A 22,137-nucleotide genomic window follows, 5' to 3' on the forward strand; every position below is an offset into this window, starting at 1 on the left:
AGAAACTCATCAAGGCATTACATACATATCAATGGTGTTGCAAAACATATTGTTTTCATTAAACCGTGAACAGTATATACTGCTACATTTTTACAGTATAACTTTTTTTATCATTTTTCTGTTTCACTAATTTATTGATTTTTTTTTGTTTTAAATAACTTATTTTAAACCAGTTTTAAACACTTAAAGCATACATAAAAAAATGCATCATAAATGATGTGAATAATATGAAATATTGCAAATAAAATTTTTTGCAATAGGATTGTGGGATAAGAATAAAGTTACATAAAATACCCCTGATTTAGGAATAATTTTCAAAAAATAACGCGCATGAAATTTTCATATATATATGTACTTACTTTGAAATAACGTGTGTATAGCTCGTTCTTTTGAGCTTGTTGAGGCGCCTAAAGGTCATAGCCGTTGAATCATTACTATTTGAACTACTACAACTATTGTTATCATTTATATCAGATTCATCTTTGTCACTATTATATTCGATGGAACTTGAGTTTTCACTTTTAATGGGCGTATCTTCACTAGATGTTAAATTAAGATCATATAATTTATTATTTCTTATTTCTTTATCTATGGTAGATAAATCATTATTTTTTTTCTGAACAGATAGTCTCATACTAGTGCGTCTTGTATTATATACTTTATCACCATTTGTTTGTGGTGAATTTTTTCGATCGTCACTTTTACTTTGTTCATTATCCTTTTCTGGGTTAGCATTATTGCTATTTACAAAATTCGAAGCATCCATATTTTTTTCGTCATTATTATAGATAGCAGATTTAGGATTAGACATCACATTTTGAGATTCAAATAGGGTATCATCATTATTAATTTCAAATTCTTTTTCCATTTCCATTTCGAATTCTGTATCCTTAAAATTTTGAGTTTCTAATTGTTTATCATTATTATGGTTATTGTTTATATTTGGGTTTATGTCTTGTTTACTTCTTGTCCTTTTAATCATTTCATTATTAGCTCTGACCGTAGTTCGAACAGTTGCAAAAGAATTTTTATTTATATTATTTTTGATACTACATGAATTAATTTGATTTAAAATATCATCTATTGTCATTCTTTCATTATTATGGAAAGTTGTCCTTGGGACAATTGGATAAGAAAATGTTCTTGATGTAATATTTTCAATATAGTTAGAATAATTTATAATAATTTCCTCATAAATATTTTCTTCCTTTAATGAATTAAATTCGTTTAAATTTAAAAGATTTTCATTTGTAATATGCTCTTCATTCTTTTCTTCTTTTTCAACTGTATCCATAGTATCACCATTTTCAACATTGTTTTGATTATTAGTTATTAGTTTTTTTTTTATAAAATAATTTTTAGTTTGTTCTATTTTTTTATCTATTGTTTCTTTTAATACTTCACAATATCTAATTTCATTTCGTGATTTTAAAATATCAGATGAATGCATACAAAAATTTATGAGTACATAGAATGTTTTTAAATCCTTTAAAGCAGTATTTACATTTTTTTGTGCATTTTTAAAAAAAATAGTTGAATTTTCTTTATTATTTTCTGTTTCATTATTTTCTCCTTCAATTCCATCAATACAATCTGCAAGTAAATCTGTTTCTCCATTTTCTGAATCACTGCCATCATTTTCTGTATTATTAACTTTGTCTGCATTATTATTTACCTGTTTTTTTTTACGTCCTCTTTTTTTAACTTCTTTATTTTGATATCCATTTGCTTTAGTAACATTTTTCATTTCTTTTATATTATGGAAAAGATATATTTGAATAATTTTGTAAACAAGTTGTATAATATTTGATCGGCTAGTTAATTCAATTCCCTTTTCAATAATAATTAATAATATCCATTTAATATATTTTGGAAAGTTTGAACATAAAAATTCGATATTAGCTTTATGTAAAATTGTAAATATCATAAATGTTAATATATTTGTAAAATTTGTTGTTTTTAATTTATATTTTAATACCCCTTCACTAGTCTTAATAATTATGTCTTCAAGCGTGTAATGAAAAACTAACATGTTGGTATTACTCATTGATGGGTACATTGAAAAAATTGATAATAAAAACATTTTATCATGACAATTAATATTAGTAATGTTGTATGTACTTATTTTTTTAAAATCCTGAACACAATTATAGGTCGATGGAGATAATAAAAAACACATTTCAAAAAGAGCTCTTAATTTACCAGATGAATTTCTTATTAATAAATATAAAGCATCATTATTTAAATGATAAATATAATTTCCTAAATACTCGGTTAATAATAATTTACAACAGACACGTAAAGAAATGGATTGAATATATTTACTTGTATTTACAGAACCAAATAAATAATCCCATAAATTTTCAATTGCTTCTATAATTAATTTATCATTACCTAAATGTGGATGTGTCATTAATAAATCTCCTAACACACATATATATATTTCACATCTTAATGTATTTATTTCTAACTTTTCTAATAATTCTTTATAGTCATACCATGCATTTTGATTTGTTGCAAAATAATTTAATAAACCTTCATTAGGTGGATTATATTCATAAAAAATGCTATTTCCTACTTTTCCCTCTTCGTTATCTATTTTTTTTTTCCCTCCAATTTGAGTATCCTCATCAATACTATAACTGCCACCATTTCCTATTCGTTCATCAAGTTGATTCATTATATCCATACTCGCTTTTTTGTATATATTTGGGTAAATATCTTCATGTACCTTTTCAATATTTAATAAACAATTATTTAAAACTTCACAGGTATCTACAATAGCTGTTTTATATGCATAAATCTGTTTTTTTAACTCATCATCATTATTAATAAACATACACCAATTACCTAAACATTTAGACACAATTATATCATAAAATTGATCTTCAATTTCTTTATCATCCCATTCAGGCATTATAGAACAACAAAAATTTAAAGCTGGTAATAAAAGTTCATTTGGAAATTCTCTCAAACCTGGATCAAAAGAACAATGTGATTTACTTTTACATAAAAAACACTCTAAAATAAATAAAATACGCAACCATCTTCTTTTTAATTCTAATCTTAACAATCCTAACATTGTTATTTGTTTTAAAAATATTTGCGTGTTCATAATAATTTGTTCATGAAAAACGGAGATCACATTTTCATCTGACTGATTTAGAGCATTATTATTAGCTTCGTTACTTTTTTGTATACTTTCACTACTTCTTTCACGTTCCATTTCAGTTAAGTCTTTTATTTTGGCTTCAGTCACATCAAGTTTGTGTTGCATTTTTTTACACAATAATAATAAATGTTCTATAGATAATGTATTTAAATTTTTCTTACGAATAATATCAAATATAACATCATTTTCTACATTCATAATACTTGTAAATGTTAAACTAAGTGAATTTCTTTTTTCTTCATCTTTATTTTTTTGTTCTATACCATTAATACCTTGAATCATATCAGTACTATTCCTTTTTTTTTTATTTTGTTTATTTTCTAATTCCTCAGAAATCATTTCTTTCTTTTCTTCATTTAATCTCCGTCTTCTTTCACAAGGACTAAGATCCGCATCGTCTTCTCCATCTGCATTTCCATTAATATTAATTTTATTATCCATAAATGCTGAATCATTATCCGTATTTTCAAATGGTTCTTTAATTTCAGATATAATTGTTAATATATGATTCGTAAAGTTTATTTCTATTTCATTAGGGTTTAAATTTTTATATTTAATATATATCATTTTTTTTAGTAGTTCGAGACATGAGTATATATAACTGTTACTTAGCCAATATGCACATGTTATATGCCCTTTTTGAAGTTTGTAATAATTTACTCCTGTATTATTTAACATACATTTTATTATAATTTCTCTTAATGGTCCTTTTAATAATATTGTAGAACAACATTGTAAAATTTTTTCTACTTGATATATTTCAATTATATCTAGACATTTACATAATAAAAGTAAATTTTTAATATTACAAATATATTGATAATTTTCATTAATATTATCTTCATTTATTAGTACATATTCATATGGACATGATTTATTATCATTCTGTTTTATTTCATTTGAATCAGAATTAATATTATTTTCATCAAATTCTTGACTCATCATTTTTACAGCTCTATAATAAATACACTTATCACAATAATTATCGTCAAATTTCGAAGTTTGAATAAAATTCTGTTTTCTATTTTCTTCCAACTGTTTAATATCTATTTTATTTTTTCCACATGTACATATCATATTAACATTTTCTTCTTGATCTCTTTTATCATTTTCAACACAATTAATGTAATTTTTTCTACTATAATATAATTTTTCATTAAATTTGCTTAAATTTAAATAGTAGTAAATAGTATTAACTACATTTAATGCATCTATTTTTTCTTTTTCTTGCTCTGTTGAAAAATGCTGTACATAAATTCTAAACATATATAACTCTGCTGTGTTTAAAGAAAATAAATTATTTATACAATTGTTAAACCACTCTTCATTAAATGGTCCTGTATTATCAATATTGTCTTTTTCGATATCTTCAAGCTCATTAATATTTTCACTACTTTTATTATTTTTGTTGTTTTCTTTTTCTTCTAGATTATCATTAATACTTTTAAAATCTTCATAAGTTGATCTATACCCTTGTTTAACATCACTAAAATCCATACTCATTGTTTTTATAGATCCTTTTTTTACATTATGTAGATGCATCTTACATATTTGCTCAACAATAATATCATTGTCTATATCACTACTAATTAAATGTAACAATAGATTCTCTACTTTATCATCAAATAGTTGAACCCAATGTAAAATCATATTATAACAACTATCTCTAACTGATTTGTCTTTATCATTAAGACCAGATAATAATAATTCAAATTTCATATCAGATGGAATATAAAAATAATAATTTTTTAATTTTTCATATATAGCTATACGAACATTGTGATTTATATCATTAATCCTGACAAGAAAAACTTTTAAAATTACTAACAGTTCATAATTATTTCCACCTGTTGTTGTATCACCAGCATTTGTAACATCATCAACACTAATTGATATATTTCTTATAGCATTTATTCTAACATTATTATTTGTATCATCAAGACATTTTAAATAGCTAGCTCGAGTATTGAAATCTTGAAATGGTTCCAAAATATTTAAACATAAAATTCGAATATTATGATCTTTATCATTAAGAAGTGATAAAAATATATTAACATGTTTTTTACATAATTTATTTGATACATCTATTTGTAATGCACACGCTTTTTTAACTAAACATTTTATAACTTTACATAAATTTATTCGTTGTTTTTTATCTTTTAGAAATATATTATCTAATAATCTATTCCATAATTTTGTTATTAATTCATATTCCTGTATAAAATCATCAGAACTATCAAGACCGCCATTGTTCATTTGTTTTTTTTGTTTATTTTTTTTTTGACTTTGTAAAATATCACAATAATATAATATATCAAATAAAAATTCCATAATTTTATTAAAATTATCATCTTTTTCACTTCCTTTTATTATATTTAAAATTATTCTTGAACATAATTCATAAATGCAATATTCATTGATGTATTTCTTTCTTTTAACATCATATACATCCCCTTTTATTATATTTTTTAATACGTCTTTTATATATGAAAAACAAGTTTCTCCATCATATTTATTTGTATATACATAATATATAGTTCTTACAATATTTTGAATATGTATATTATCATTTTTTATTTTTAATTCTGTTATATTTGATAAATGATCATTATTATTTTTACTGATGCTTTTTTTATCAGCATAACCTTTTTTTAATTTGTGATAGTTCATCATTTTGCCTGTCTGTAGATTCTCTATATGTTTTCTTGTTTTTTCATTTCAAAATATGCATATACATATGCAGCTATATAAATGGTTATACTTTCTATACAAGGTATGTGCCTGTGTATATGTTTGTCTATCTAGCCCCTTCCAATTTATATACTCTACTCAATGTTTTTGTTTAGTTTGATAAAATTCCCAAGTGTGCATAATTCACACACAGTATGCAAGCAATTCTAAACTTTTTTTAAATCAACTAACACAATTTACTCCTTAAGTTTTTGAAAGAGGAACAAAAAATGATAAACAATTAAATATATAAATATCTAACTAGCTATTTTTGCAATTCCTTTTTCATTAGTTACTGCAAGCATTGCATAAATTTATTTTTTTTCTCTCTTTTATTGTAAGGAAAATGAAAACTGAATGGCATTCGTCTAACAAATGGATAAAAGAGAAAATATATCAAACGCAATCAATTAAAAAATACAAATTTTGTATGCCCCTTTTTTTAGCTACAATTTAATATATGCTTTTATTAATCCATTTTAACCCTCATCATTTCGTGACTTTTTTTTTTTTATTATTTTTTATGGTATAACTATTTCATAATTTATATCATTCAACATATAAAAATTTTGTTAAGACTTATTTTTTTTTCCTGATTTACACTTTTACTCTTCCTTTAAATTGTTAATTCAAAAAACGATATAAATATGTTTTTTTTTTTCAACTATATCAATAAAATAGTTCGAAAAAATATTCTTATATATATATTTTTTTATTGATAGGGATACACGTATTTATGATTTGCGTAAATGTGTAAATGGCATACCTTATAATTACCATAATGTGTTTTGATTTTATTTAAAAAAAAAATTATTATAAAATTGTATAATCCTCTATACATTAAAAACATAAAACTAACTACTTATAATTGTTATCAATTAAAAAGGTTGTGACAAAGTAATAAAAAAAAATATCATGTATAAAGTAACAAATGGAAATTACCAAGTAATTACTTCATGTGCATTTTCGTTAAAATTAATTTAAAAAAAAATATAAATAACTATAAATTTATAAAAAATACAAAATATTTTTATATTTCATAAAAAAACAAATTCAAAAAAATAATATAAATTTTATAAATTAAAAAAAATTTTAAGCTTAAAAAAATATACACCCCCCCCCCTCAAAGAGGAGCTATCATACGCATGCACATTGACAATGTTACATATGATGCAAACAATTTGTTTGATTAAAAGTCATTTTATAATAAATATAAAAAGACATGCTTCTTTAAAAAAAAATGACGTTTTTATGACAAAGCATTTTTACTATCCTCAGGCTGAGAATAAGATAATTGCACACGTATGTATATATTCTATTCTCATTAAAAACAGTACGAAAAAAAATAAATAGAACATTTTTGACAGATATTTATCACTTATTACAATTTCATTTAATTGTTAATCTTTGCTTGTATGAATATATAGGCAGTGAAATAGGATCTAAAATAAATGTGTAAATTTTCTGAGTTCCGAAGCAAACAAAATAGTTTGTGCCCATCCACAATTGGGACCAAAAATATCTTTTAATTTTGTAAATAATTTTATATATAATGCTGTAGTTAATGCTTTTTTTTGAGGTTTTACACTGAGTCGAGTATGTTTCAAATTTTTATTTGTTTTTTTAGCATCACCATTTTTGGTAGTTAGTCTAGTTCGACTGCTAGCTTTTTTATTCTTTCCATTATCATCTTCTATTATATCACTATAATATTTATAAATAATATCATATATGTGTGTATCTATGGGTATACAATCATATCTGTTTAATCCGAATAAGCATATGCAGTTGGCTACTTTTAGTCCAACACCTGGAAATTTTATTAACTTATCTATACATGCTTTAGTTTTTTTTTCTTTTTTTAAATCTTCAATCCATTCTTCACCTCCTAAATCTTTTAACATTTTTGCACTTTCTATAACATATCCACTTCTATAACCAAATCCTAAATTTCTTAAATCCGATTCTTTTAAATTTGATATTGTTTCAATACTTGGAAATTTATAAAAATGAAATATTTTATTTTTCCCTTCTTCTTTTACTTCTGTTTTTATACTTTCATAAAATATTTTATTTTCATTTGGTGTATATTTAGATACGTTTTGTATGTCCACTTCTCCTAAACAGTTATCTAAATCTTTTTCATTTTTTACGTTTGTCTTAATCTTAGATATAGTAGTTTTTTTATTTACTCCATTTTGCTGATTTAAAATAATTATATCATCATTTGTAAATATTACAGTTGCAATATATTCCCCATATCTTCGTCTTAAACAATCAATCATTAATGTTATCCTTGGTATATTATTATTAGTAGAACATAAAAATGAAAAAAATGATTCTACTGGTTCATTTTTTAATATTCTTAAACCTTTTATTTTATTTGATATTTCTTCCATTCTTTTGTCCTTTTCTATCCATTCCTTTATTTGATCTTCTAAAGGAAAAGATAAATTAAAAAATTCATGAATATCTATATCATCATCATCATCTCTTCTTTCTGAATTATTACAATTTGAATTATCAGAAAGTTCAGTCTTTGTACTATTCTCTTCTTTGTTAGTATTGAATATGCATTGGTATAATATTTTATCATGAGTTTCTTTAAATAAATATATTTTTTTATTTACCATTCCAATGTATGAGCAGTCTTCTACTTTTTTAAAATGAAATTCTTGCCCAATCAGTAGACAATATTTTAATTGTAAATCATTTGGTGTAGCATTTAGTGTGATCCAATTATTTTTGTAATTTTTTATTAAACTAGTAGAAGATTTACTTATATTATCAGAACTAATGTTTTTATAATCATAATTGTTTATTAATTTAGAAGGGCTATCATATTGTATTTCCTTTTTTATTTCTATTTTACTCTTTAAATTATTCATCATGCTGTTTTTTTTTAAATCATATTTTCCATCAATAGATTGACTTGCCATTCTACTTGTAGGTGATGTTTTTATTTGCATACTATATGAGCATTTTTTATTTGTTCGCCTTAATTTTGTTCCTTTATCCATTTTTACTTTATACCCCATTTTTATCCATACCTCTGTTTGGGGGAAATAACATCTATAAGCATATATTTTGTTTAATATCAAAATTAAAAAAATATAATAAGCATTCATCAAATTTGTTAGGATAAATCCTTAATTATTCTCACCATTTCCTAGTTTACCAATTCAAAATTTTTTATAATTTTGTCAATTTTGTTTTCACATGAAAGCATAGGGAAATAATTCTTATTTAAAAAAATGAAAAAAAATATACAAATAATACTACAAATATATAAGTGTTTGATATTTATTTGTGTAGGAATTATATGTTAACCTAGTTTGTGTATATTTTTTCAAAAAAAATTGATACGAATATTATATTAGCAATATCAAGTGCCTATCCTTTTCTCCATAGGAGTAATACATAATAGGAATTTCCATTTTATCAACTTCAGGTAATAATTTTTTTTTTGTTTGAGAATAGCACATTTTATCGTAAAAACATTTAAATGTAAATGGATAAAATAACAAATTTCTCTTTCTATATAACACATATACATATGTGTGTGATTTTTTTATTATGGCTTATCCTTATCAAATGAAACTAAATAAAATAATTAACTATTATGTGTCTTTATTTTATAAAAATGCAATTTTTAAAGAATATAATTATTTATAAAAAAAAAAAATATGAAATAAAAAACAAAATAAATGTAACGGTATATACGTTTTTAAAATGTTATATATATAATATATTTTTTTTTTTTGTGAAATTCGACAATGTTTAAACTGAATTCTACATTATATTGCAGCTTGTAAAACTAATCAAGCCAATATAAAAATATATTATTTGTCACAAAATTTTATTAGGGAATTTAATTTTCTTTATTATGCATTCGAAATATTTCTTATATATTCGATAATTATATCGTGTATTTCCCCTTTTTTCCTTTTACTATGTATCATGTAGTAACTTTGTTGAATATGCCTTATATATGTCACTTACATAAGTAGACACATTATATATTTTTTGAAATAAATAAATATTAACAAAAAAATAAAACATACACAACTAGCCAATAAAATGTTTTACCTTGAAAAGTTGAACTCTTTTATAGAAAACAAATATGCAATGTCCAATTGGAATAAAAAAAAATATATTTGGAGATATAGTCTATTTTTTAATATTTTTTATGTATTACTAATATTTTGTATAATATATACATTAGTAATTAAAATTTTAGTATCTCAAGAAAAATATTCTAATCACTCATGTAATATTGCAAATATTGCATCAATACAAAACATGTATGTGATTGTATTAGTATTTATATCTTTAATGGGATCTTTAAATTTTATTTTTTCACGTTTAACATATATATATTCGAAATTTACAAATAGTGAATTCTTTAATTTAGGAATTTATTATTCAATCATAGGTTTTTTAATTAAATATATTTCTTGGATTTTATCATTAATATATATTTCATGGGTTGCATTTTTATTAATAACCATACTTACTATTATTTTTTATCCTAATAAATGGTGTGGTCGAAAATATAACACTTATGGGATGGATGCTATGAGCAATTGCCTTTTAGTAAAGAATGATGTGGCAGGTGAGTTTCATTTCATATACTGTGTGTGTCTACATATGCTGAAATATAGCCAGATTGCTATTTTTTTTTTTACATGTTTTTTATTTACAATTTGGTAGGTTGTGAAATATCTAGCGAAATACTAAACATTAAATCAAAAGAATTATGCAATGATTTAGATTATTTAAAAGTGCATAAATTTTTGTACCTAGTTCGTTCATCACCTAATGCCACATGCACATTAAGAGACAAACAATTATGTAACACTTTTGTTGATTTTTTAAGAAATAAACCAATCGATGTGGATGCTTTCCCAAATTGTTCAAAATATTCCGGAGATGCTCCAGATGATTATTTTTTAGAAAATACTAATAATAAAAGTGATATTTATTTGCTTTCATTATCTCTTACATTTTTTTGTTTTTTCACAACTATTATATTATTTACTCTTTTTATTCTTATAAGAGTAAATACACCAATTGATTCTTCATTTAAAATCAATAGTGAAAGACTAAGTTTTTTTTTTCGATTTACTCGTATTTTTGATGTGTGGAAATAATGTTGCATTTTCTTTACAGTACAAGATTTTCGTAAACAAATCAAATCCTATATTTCACAGAAATCCCAAATTACATCTATCATTTTATTACTACCTTTTTGACGATAAAAATTAGTATTACTCTTTCTCAAGTAAATATATTCATAATATGATCAGACAGTCACAAAGCTACTTTCAAGAATCCAAGATATGCTAGAATTTGTATTATATTATTATTTCATTCAATTCGATGTATTTTTTGTTATTATGTTAAACATATATGTTTTCCTTCTTATTATATATCATTTTTTGTTTTTAAAAAATATGCTACTAAACTTTAACCATTTTATTTTCGTTTCACATTAATAAAAAATGGTATTTTTTTAATATTCACAGCCAACTGTTTCGCTTTACTCGACACCATATTTATTAAATATCCATTAATTAAAATTGTATAAAATATATATACAATTTTAATGAAATACAGTTTTATCTTTATAATTTTCTTATTTTATATTTTTCCCTATCTATTCATCATAATAAAAGGTGTATTCCCTGGGAATATTTATTTTGAATAAATGACACATTTTTTTTTTCGTTGTTTTCTCAAATTTTATATATTGCACTAAAATGCACTATTCATATTTTTTTTTCCCAATTAAATCGAAGTAAATGCGCATATAATGGCGATCCCAAAAGACATATATAACCAAATGAAAATCAAAAAATCGATAACTGAAAAAGATTAAACAACTTTATTAAATGATGAGAAGGTTTAGAAGGAAGAAATAAATATACACAATACCATACACACGCATATATGCAAATGTGTATGTATGCAGATATATAATGAAGAGATCAACCCTTGAGAGTTTAATACATATTAGCATACGGCATGTAGATATATATTCATACATAAACATATAAACAATACAAATTGAAACACCAACGAAAAAATGGATGATACAACACATAACAAGAGAGGTCTAGCTAAAATAATAAATACATTTTATATAAATTGGAACCATAGAAGACAAAATTGGAGAGTTAGCTTTTATTATAATTGCTTAACAATAGTTACTGCTTTAAATGTTGTATTTACTTTAATATTTCAACATCTTATAAAATCTTTCGATTTTTTTATAAATTATTCTTGTGAACTTGAACATATTAATTTTGTATTAAACGATTTATTGATTTTTCTTATTTTACTTAGCTTTATAAGCATATTTGCATTTTTTTTATCGAGAATCAGTTCAATATTCTCTAATTTTACTATTAATGATTTTATGTCATTAGGAAAATGGATGGAAAGAATAGGATGTACTGTTAAATGGTTCCCATGGGCATTGGCAGTTTTTATTTTATTTTGGTTTTCAATAAACATATTTAATTTAATTACATTATATGCTACGCCACATTTATGGTGTAAGCCTCGTATTAATACATTAGGTACATATGTTGTAAATAATTGTAGATTGTATGAAAGTAAAACAGCAGCATGCTCAAATAGTGATGATGCTCCAAATACCAAGACACTAAATTTCATTAAAAAATGCAATAGTCTAGAATATCTTAAAAATAATAATTATTTTGCAATTGTCCCAGATCTTAATGATAGAAACTATGCACAATGTACTTTTAATAATATTAATATTTGCACTTTATATAAAGCATTGAGAAATAATCAGCAATTATTAGAGGAATATAATAATTTAAAATTACCAGGATGCTTAAATACCGCTGCAATGGACATCGAAGATTTTTATGACAAAAACATACACAAAAGTGATTTATATAAATATTCGGAAATATTTACAATTGGAAGCAACGTTATATTTTTTATTATAATCTCTTTTTTCTTTTTTATCAAACGTACAACACAATTCGATGGACTCTTTTATCAATCAATAGACAGCTCAGATATATTTATTTTACGTATACTTCGGCATTTTACTCCATGGTCGTAAACCAAAAATCAAAAATATGTATTTCTTATCCCATTTTGGATATATCTATTTATGTAATTCTTTTTAGCTACTAATTATGTTGTTGATGTTATTATATGTTAACTAAAACATGAACTTCATAATATGGCTGAAGAAAACATCGCTAAATTACATTTAAATATAGAACAAAATATAAATAACAAATGGAATAATATATAAATAATTTTTATAATTACATTTGTTATTTTATTTTGTCACTTTATAATTATCTTTTTTTTTGGTATGTGTGTGTGCAATAACATGTTTTTTGTATCTCACAAAAAAAAAATATACATTCTTATTTTCTCCATTTTTTATATAATTTTTTTTTTTATTTTACTCAAATTATAGCTATATTTAAAAAAAAAAAGCTATTTTATCTGATTTGTTCATAAAAATATGGAAAACCTAAAAAAAAAACATGAACCATATTATTTTTTTTTTATCTTCATTGAATATTTTTATTATTTGTACATGTTTATATACAACACCAACTAATTTTCTACAAATTTATATGTATAATTAAATTAAAAAAATATTTTTGTGTATGCATATTTAAAGAGATCATATTATTTCCAACCTATTTATTATACATAAATATTTTTTTGAGAACTATTATATAATAAACAATTTTTAATTTTAAAGACTCTCTGAAGTCAAAATTACACCATTTAACTATTTTAAGAATTAATGAAAAATTGTAATTTTCATCCCAAATTATTAAATGAATAAATACAACTTAAAAAAATAATATTGTGTGAGAGATTTTCATTTATTAGTAGTATACAATATACAAGCTATGCTATTTTTCCAAAGTATGCTCATATGTCTCTTTTTTTTTATTCATTGTATTGCATTATAAGCAACCTTATTAACAAATAAATATTTTACATGACAAAAAATTTACTATAATTTATTTGTAGGATGCTTACCCCAAAAATAAATGCAAAAATTTTTAATAGAGACGAAAAAAAATCTTCATGATATACATTTCATCTAAACAATACATAAATTAATATGAAAGAAAATATAAATTACACAAACCATAATCAGAATAAGTTTTGCAACGCGTTGTCTAACTTGAAAAAATACTGTTGTAATACAAGTGATACTAATTCATTAGTTTTTAGTGATAATTCCATTATATTAAATAATATTCGAAATTATAAAAATGAAACTAGTATTAAACATGAAAATAATATAAATAGTGGATACCATCGAAATGATACATTATCTAAAGGAAGCTCGAATAATAATAGCATTAGTAATACTTATGGCAATTATATAGACAATAATGCATTTCCTTCATTAGATAAAAATTATAATGAAAAAAATATAAATGTAAATAGTGAGATTTATATGCATGGAACTGATAGATTACCACATTTTTATGAAAATTTTGACTATGATAATGCAAAAGATAAATATATTTTTCAGGATGTTTCACATGTAAATATAGGTAATACACCACAAGGAGAAATTTTAACAGAAGAGAACACTAAGGGCATAATAATTAATGAACGAAGCATCAATAAAAACATAAATTACACACCACACAAAAATAATATTATAAAATATGAAATATATAGAAACGGAAATAAGCTTAACTATAAAAATGATTTGGGTGAAGGTAACAATTATAAGCCCCCAGAAAAAATATATGCAAGTATGAAAGGTGACAATATTGTATATAAGAATGGATATATAAATAATCAGGAGATGTATATTTATGGCAATCCTAATTTTGAAAATAATCAAGTACATTTTCAACCAATAAAATTGAATCATAATACATCAATTTCCAATACGTGCAATGATAATAAGGAGCATAAAGTGATAGATCCTTTAATAGATCATTTATATTTTGATATAAAAAGTAAAGTTAATGAAAAAAAAAACGAAAAATCCGAAGGGATAGAAGAAAGATTAAGCAAATATAATAGATCATCCAATACTATTAACGAGTCAATTATTATTCCTACAAATATGGAACCCCAAAAATTCTCTAATAGTGTACCTTATTTATTGGATTTAAACGAAAAATCTAAACCGAAATTTGTGAACAATTCCAATCAAACTACTAATAAAAGAAAGAAATATCGATTTAAAAAAAAATTTGCAACTTTACTAAAAAACGCAAAGAAAGATATAAAAGTTAGACCAAAAAAAGGAAAAAGAAAAAGTCGTAAGTTGAGATTAAGAAGCTCTAATAAGAAGAAAAAATATACATTTAAAAAAGAAAAGAAAACAAGACAAATTAGGAATTCGAATAATATTAAGAGGAAAAGTCATACTAGAAAATTTAAAATTAGTACTAATATCGGTAGATCAAGGAAAAAAATTAATATCCGATCAAAACGTATATTAGGACATGAAAGAAAGAATAAGCACCTAAAAAAAAGACGGATTAGATTTAGAGGAAAAATAATGCCACATGTAGAGAATAACAAAATAATAAATGCTATGGTAATTAAGAATAGAAAAAACCGTGATAAATCTCGACACAATAGAATCAATATAGAAAAAAAAAATAAAATAAATAATATATATAATGAAAAAGGCATTACGCATTCGAATTTTAACAAAAAACATAATCCAAAAAATAGCATGAATTATATAAAAAAAAAGAAAAATATTATTTATGATGAAAAAATTAATAAAGATAAATATTTAAAACCGATAAGACATTTAGGAAATGAAAAAAATGAAACCTATTCAGAACGGAAACTTATTAATAAAAAAGATATTAGCGAGCTTCACGAAGAAAATAAATCAAAAACTGTGAATAACCCATCTATTAATAATACAATTATTCAATGTAGTGATAATTGTTCTGTTAATAATAATAAGGATACCTCAAAATTAAGCCCTAAAACTTCCACTCTATCATCTGAGGTGTGTACAGTAAAAAGGGGTGACTTGAAATATTTAAAAGATGGTAAACATACTGATATCACAGATAACGATGAAAATAATTATAAAAAACAAAATTGTTATGATCTAAAATTGGAAAACAAGCACGATACTATTGTAATGCATGATAGTAAAAATGGCAACATAGATAGCAATGCCGCATCCTCAAATAATTTACAGGAGTATGATGAAAAAAATATATTTTTTGAATTACTGAATATTCTAGTAATAAAATTAATTAAAAAAAATTTCAAAAGCCCATTTAATAATACCTTTTCCATAAGCAATGAAAATATCCAAGGATTGTTATTTGAAGGGTCTGATAAAAATGATAACGATGCAACATTAAATTTTCTAAAAAGGATTAATGCAACATTGAGTATTGAGAATATGGAAGGGAATGGATTTAGAATGGAGGAAGAAAAAGATAAAATGGAAAAAATAAATGCAAATATGATCAGCAGAGCAAATAAAAACCGAGTTAAATATAACCAATTGGGGCATTTTTCTGGCGATATGGAAAAAATAGATAATGATATGGCAGATCATGATAATTATTTTTTTCCAATAAAAAGGAAAATTAATATGAGAAGAAGTAAAAGCAATGATTCATTTTTTGACAGTAAACTTATAACAGAAAAAGAGACACGCATAAAATTGGTTAGCACATTTTTAAAAAGTGATTCTCCTATGAAATATAAAATTTGCAAGGAAACAAATGGGAATAAGTTATTTAAATCGAGCATAATACAACAGCGTTCAATTTTTCAGAAAGAAGAAACCTCTGAAAATAAAATAATTTATGTTTTAAATTCTATAATTTTTTACTCAAATAAATTAAAAAATATGCTAAATATTTCTATTAAAAAAGGAAGATATCCCAATAGACATGCATTAAAAATAAAAATTTTTATTCTTAGTTTAATATTTTTAATTAAAAAGGTTAAAGAGGATTGCTTTTTTTATGATTCTTTTTATTTGAAACAAGTTATAATTTTAATAAAAGAAATTATTGAAAATCTTAAGCCAATGATATTGAATCTTACAAATAAAACCGAAGTTACGAAATTTGAGTCTGTTATTATAAAAATATATTTTATAGAATTATGTAAAATGTCTAGTCTGTTATATTCTCTAGATAGTATAACTACATCGAATGTAAATTGTTTATATTCTTCATTATCATCGAAGGATATTAGATCATTTTCTTCAAAACTAGATAATTTGATAAAATCATCTGAAAATATAAAATATGAGACCACCAATGAAACTAGTGATACAATATGTACTAATGATGACGCAAAGGAAAAGAAAACAAATTGTCAAGTCATGAATGATGAAGAACATCATAAAAATATTACTAATAATAATTACAGTAACGATAATAATGTTTTATTTAAAAAAAAAAAGTGTATATATAGTTATAAAAAAGAATCACCAGATACTAAATATTATAAAAAGCATAGCAAAGTAAATAATTATAATGGTTATTATTATTTAATAAAAAGGTTAAAGGTTGATTTAAAAGGGTTAGTAAGGAGTGGGTTAGATAATCTTTATAACATTCGATTAATTTTACAATATTTAGACAGACTAAGTTATATTTATAAACCTTTAAATAATTTAGAAGGTCATATAAATAGTAATAATAAGATTGATAAAATAATAAAAAATATTAACGTACAAAAATGTTTATTCTTTGAAAATAATAAAGAAACAATTTTAAATGAAGAAATAACAAGATATATAAAAAGTGTTATGAAAAGGTTAACAAATTTGACTAATCATTTGAGCGAGATATCGAATGTTGGAAAACTCGAAAATAATTTTATGTCTAAGTCAACTAGTAGTGCAATCGATGTAACAAAATATGATAATAGTATGGGAAAAAATATATTTTTTTTTAAAAAAAAAAATTCTCTAATCGAAAAAAATGATAAATATAGCTACATAGACGAAACAGAAGAATTCGATAAAATCAATGTTCATTTAAATAGTATTATTAATTTGAAAAATAAGAATGTAGGGACATTACAGGATTATAATAAACATTTTATTGTTATGAAAAAATATAATCAAGAATTATCTTTATTAAATGAATTACAAAGAAACGATAAACTTCTAATTAGTGATCCTATTGATAGCATAAATATTTCTGACTTTTCGAGCCTTTTAAAATATTATGTGAATACAAATAGATGTAATAAAAAATATATGGACAAAAATAAAAATGATGGTTTACCAAAATATTTGAGAGAGTTATATATGCAAGATCACCATTCTTTGTTAAATTTTAAAAATAATATATTTGACAGTATTCCCGAAAATATATATTCTATGGATTGGAATCCAAAAAATTCAATTCATGAAAATGCTAACAATACTAGCAAATTAAAAAAGGATACTTTCGATATGAATAAATATAAGACAACTTTGATGCAGAGAAAAACTAAATTGAAATCGTTTTCAGCAGAATCAATCGAGTTCAACAAAAAAAGAAATCATGCCATCAAATATTTTAAAATGTATTAATACTGTAGGAATATAATGTAGCATATGCTAATGACATATTCAAATGTGTGTGCGATATAATGTTATATTACTGATCGAATGTGCATTTCAAAATATTATTTCATTAATGAGTGTCACCAAAAATGAATGTAATCTGGATAGGTATATGCCTATTTCTTACTAATTGGTACGCACGATATTATCATTTTCTATTTCTGTATTATATATTGCTTTATTTTATTTTTGTATTTTTTCCATTGTTTTTTTATATTTGAGTCGTGTCCTATGCAATCATTTTATATGCAAAGAATTATCTACAACTATTTAAAAATACGAAATAATATTTTTTGAAGTATTCGAAAGGGTTCATACTTATGCTAATAATTTAAATATTATAAATTTTTATTTACTAATTTAATAAAATATTTTATTCCATATTTTCCATTATAATATTTCTTTTTATTGTTCATTAATAAATATTTTTTTTACACAGAAAATTTATGGCATTCGGTGTGTGAGACTTTGCAGCACAGATGCACCTATAGTAACGATTTTCTTAGTTTATTATAATATTGTATATTTTTATTTATACGTTTATTTGTATGTTTATTTATATGACTATTTGGGGGGAATATTAGTATAATGCAAATATATTCCCATTTTAGTGAAATAACTAAGTCTTAAGGATTTGAGGTCTTAAAAAAAAAAATTTAGAAGAGCAAAATCCATATATACAAAAAAGGGGAAAAAAAATATATATTAGCATGAAGAGTTTAGGCAAATTTTTACACATTATCGTAATTTCTTCATATGTATATATACATGCATATTTAATGTGACAATATTAGCGTGAAATAATTTACTGCGTATATGTATTGCATATTCATACAGAGAAATAAAAAAAAAAGCCAAGATAAAACAAAAAAGGAATATAAAAAAGTGTATATTTTTTCCAAAGAATAATACAAAAATATGCCGTGAATTTAATATATAATAATTATGTACAAAAAGCAAGAAAAATGAATATTTGAGAAGAAAAAAAAAATTAATGTGTGTAAATGAATATGTAATAATAAAATCCGTAGCATATTATTTTTTTGTTTAGTTTTGTTTTAAGAAAGGTAATTAATTACATAAAAAGAAGTAATATATTATCTTTTTTAATCAATGTATTTATAGCTACATGGATAAGAGTGTGTATATTAAAAGTAGGTTGTTCTTATGACAGAAAATATGATTTATCCTCATACATGATTTGCTCATTCGTCAGTAATGGAATTTCTTTAATTTTGTTTTTTTTTCTCTTGTATCAGTTTTATTACACATCTTTGCCAATTTCTTACACTATCTTTATATAACTATTTGATATGTATATTTGGGATATTCAATTCCCAAACTCAAGCCACTAAAAGTGAAAAGTATAGTTATACTCCAATTATAGTAGTATATATCTTGTTTACACTTTTGTATAATTTTTTTACGGACTATCCTATTTGATATAATTTATTTTGTCATTATTATGCATCAGAGATGGCAACAAACAGTGAAGAAACATGTGCCCTAGGGAATGAGGAATTGAAAAAAATTTATTATGAAAATTTTATTGATGAACTTAATGATGAAGAACTAATGTATAAGAAAACGGTTGAAGATTTGTTTTATATATACAAATCTTTTGGTTTTATTTATTCGATAATTAAAAAAGCAAACTTATTATTAAATAAGGAAAGCTTTGATATGTTTTTAAAATCACTAGTAAGTTTTATTGATGAACTTGTTCTTAATAATCCAAATATTTTTGATCAAGATTTGAGTAACTTAAATATAAATTATATAAATAAAGAAGATAACAGTTTTCAAAATAAAAAAAAAAGAAAATTCGATTCGGAAGACATATATAAAGTAGACAATGTAAGTGATAACCAAGCTGGAAAAAATGATGGCAACATTGGCTTATCAAATAGTGTAGAAAATAATAATTTTATGACTTTAATGTCAAAAAGGTACATTGAAGAACTACTTAAAGATATAAGTAATATAAGCCAAGAATTTAGTTCAACAAAATGTGAAGATTTTTTATTTATTATAAATAATATCCTTAAAATGAAAAATAATATAGTAGTAGACCATGCTAAAAATAGAATCGATAAAATAAAAAATACTTTAAATATAGGGAAACATATATTTACTCAAGAAGAAAATATAGACATTAGTAATAGTACTAATGGGGGGGATGAAAAAACAGTACGTATTTATGATTATATTGATGAAATGATAAAAAAATTAGAACAGATTGAACCCACTATTACATCTATAATATTTAAACAAAATTTTTGGTACAAACAAATTATGAACAAATCAGAATATGATAGTCTAAATTCTGTTTTAAATTTAGATATTGATACATTAAATGAAAAAACAGAAGAAACATATGATGAAGTAATAAATTTATTAGGAGATAAAATGACTAATAATAAAGATATTTTAGCTGCTAAAAATAAACTAGAAAGAATTAAAATAAGTTATGATGCTGAAATACAAAGAAAACAACAACAAGAAATGGAAATGGCTAAAAAATTAGAAGATAAAAGAAAAGCTGTACAATTTATTATTGATAGATATGATGAATATACTTGGTTTGATAAAAATTCACCAAAAAAACATTCATTTTATATTTTAGGTATTAATCCAAGAAATATAACAGAAGAACAATTAAAATATTTTGGTAAAAGGCTAAAACATATTTTACATCCAGATAAAGAACCTAATCCTGAATGGAAACAAAAAGCTGAATCAGCATTTAAAGAAGCATCATTAGCTATATTAGGTTGTCAAAAAGAATTTAAAACAAAAATATTAAAAACACTTGAACCTGGTCCTCCAGCTCCATATCTATCTCTCATTGGTATGGAAAATACTTCTCAAACTCCTGAAAGTCCAAAAACATCTCAACAAAATTTACCAACCTCTTCTACTACTTCTCCTAATACATCACTTCCCCAATATTATCCAACACATGCATATTATCCTAAGTTTGATCTAAAATGTGTAGATCAAAAAATCGGAACTATTTTGATTGATATTAAATGCCCAGTCCAATTAGGAGTAATAAAAAAAGTAATAGTATATGCCCATAGACCAATATATGGAGCTGAACCCATTAGTTTAATACCTGAAGATATTTATATATCACAAAAAAATGAAATGGATGTAAATATAAAAAATTTTAATCAAAATATAGAAGCAAGAATTGATTATGTTCAACCTTTAGAAATTGCTGCATCTACAAAATATTATATCGGAATACAATTAATAGCAGAAAGAGGAAATACTATGATAAATTGGAATTCAATAAATATAACATTACATAAGTTTAGTAACAAAAATATTATCAAAAAACTTTTATTATCATTTAAAAATGCTTCATTTATTAATCAAACCCAATTAAATGTTACAATTTCAAATGAAAACAAAGATGATATGACTACCTTTTTGAATGAATGCATTACCAAAGCAAAAGCGTGGGCCCAGACAGTTTAATCCTATTAACATAATCTACATCAATAAAATTGCTAATACCTCTTTTTAAAATGAAAAATTATTCATCATGGTTTTCATATATATTTTTTTTTTTTTTTGAAACATTTGTCAAACCGAATTATATACTAAAATGTTATGTAAGTTTTTACAA

General features: G+C 23.1%; 6 protein-coding genes across 6 annotated transcripts; 4 read left to right on the forward strand and 2 right to left on the reverse strand.

Annotated features, from left to right (window-relative positions):
- Window positions 1-355: 355 nt before the first annotated feature.
- Window positions 356-5,845, reverse strand: PVVCY_0801540 (merozoite organizing protein, putative; the record flags this gene model as incomplete). Its single annotated transcript, XM_008626955.2, has 1 exon — window positions 356-5,845. One exon carries the CDS (start codon window positions 5,843-5,845, stop codon window positions 356-358), a length of 5,490 nt encoding a protein of 1,829 aa, XP_008625177.2.
- Window positions 5,846-7,344: 1,499 nt separating this feature from the next.
- PVVCY_0801550 (N-glycosylase/DNA lyase, putative) lies at window positions 7,345-8,922 on the reverse strand (the record flags this gene model as incomplete). Its single annotated transcript, XM_008626956.1, has 1 exon — window positions 7,345-8,922. One exon carries the CDS (start codon window positions 8,920-8,922, stop codon window positions 7,345-7,347), a length of 1,578 nt encoding a protein of 525 aa, XP_008625178.1.
- Window positions 8,923-9,982: 1,060 nt separating this feature from the next.
- On the forward strand, window positions 9,983-11,055 carry PVVCY_0801560 (conserved Plasmodium membrane protein, unknown function; the record flags this gene model as incomplete). Its single annotated transcript, XM_008626957.1, has 2 exons — window positions 9,983-10,517; window positions 10,616-11,055. 2 exons carry the CDS (start codon window positions 9,983-9,985, stop codon window positions 11,053-11,055), a joined length of 975 nt encoding a protein of 324 aa, XP_008625179.1.
- Window positions 11,056-11,990: 935 nt separating this feature from the next.
- PVVCY_0801570 (conserved Plasmodium protein, unknown function) lies at window positions 11,991-13,004 on the forward strand (the record flags this gene model as incomplete). Its single annotated transcript, XM_008626958.1, has 1 exon — window positions 11,991-13,004. One exon carries the CDS (start codon window positions 11,991-11,993, stop codon window positions 13,002-13,004), a length of 1,014 nt encoding a protein of 337 aa, XP_008625180.1.
- A 1,035-nt stretch (window positions 13,005-14,039) lies between these two features.
- PVVCY_0801580 (conserved Plasmodium protein, unknown function) lies at window positions 14,040-18,467 on the forward strand (the record flags this gene model as incomplete). Its single annotated transcript, XM_008626959.2, has 1 exon — window positions 14,040-18,467. One exon carries the CDS (start codon window positions 14,040-14,042, stop codon window positions 18,465-18,467), a length of 4,428 nt encoding a protein of 1,475 aa, XP_008625181.2.
- Window positions 18,468-19,976: 1,509 nt separating this feature from the next.
- PVVCY_0801590 (conserved Plasmodium protein, unknown function) lies at window positions 19,977-21,986 on the forward strand (the record flags this gene model as incomplete). The annotated part of the gene is made up of 1 exon (XM_008626960.1): window positions 19,977-21,986. One exon carries the CDS (start codon window positions 19,977-19,979, stop codon window positions 21,984-21,986), a length of 2,010 nt encoding a protein of 669 aa, XP_008625182.1.
- Window positions 21,987-22,137: the final 151 nt, after the last annotated feature.

The sequence above is a fragment of the Plasmodium vinckei genome (genome assembly GCF_900681995.1).
Source record: "Plasmodium vinckei vinckei genome assembly, chromosome: PVVCY_08".
Lineage (NCBI taxonomy): Eukaryota > Apicomplexa > Aconoidasida > Haemosporida > Plasmodiidae > Plasmodium > Plasmodium vinckei.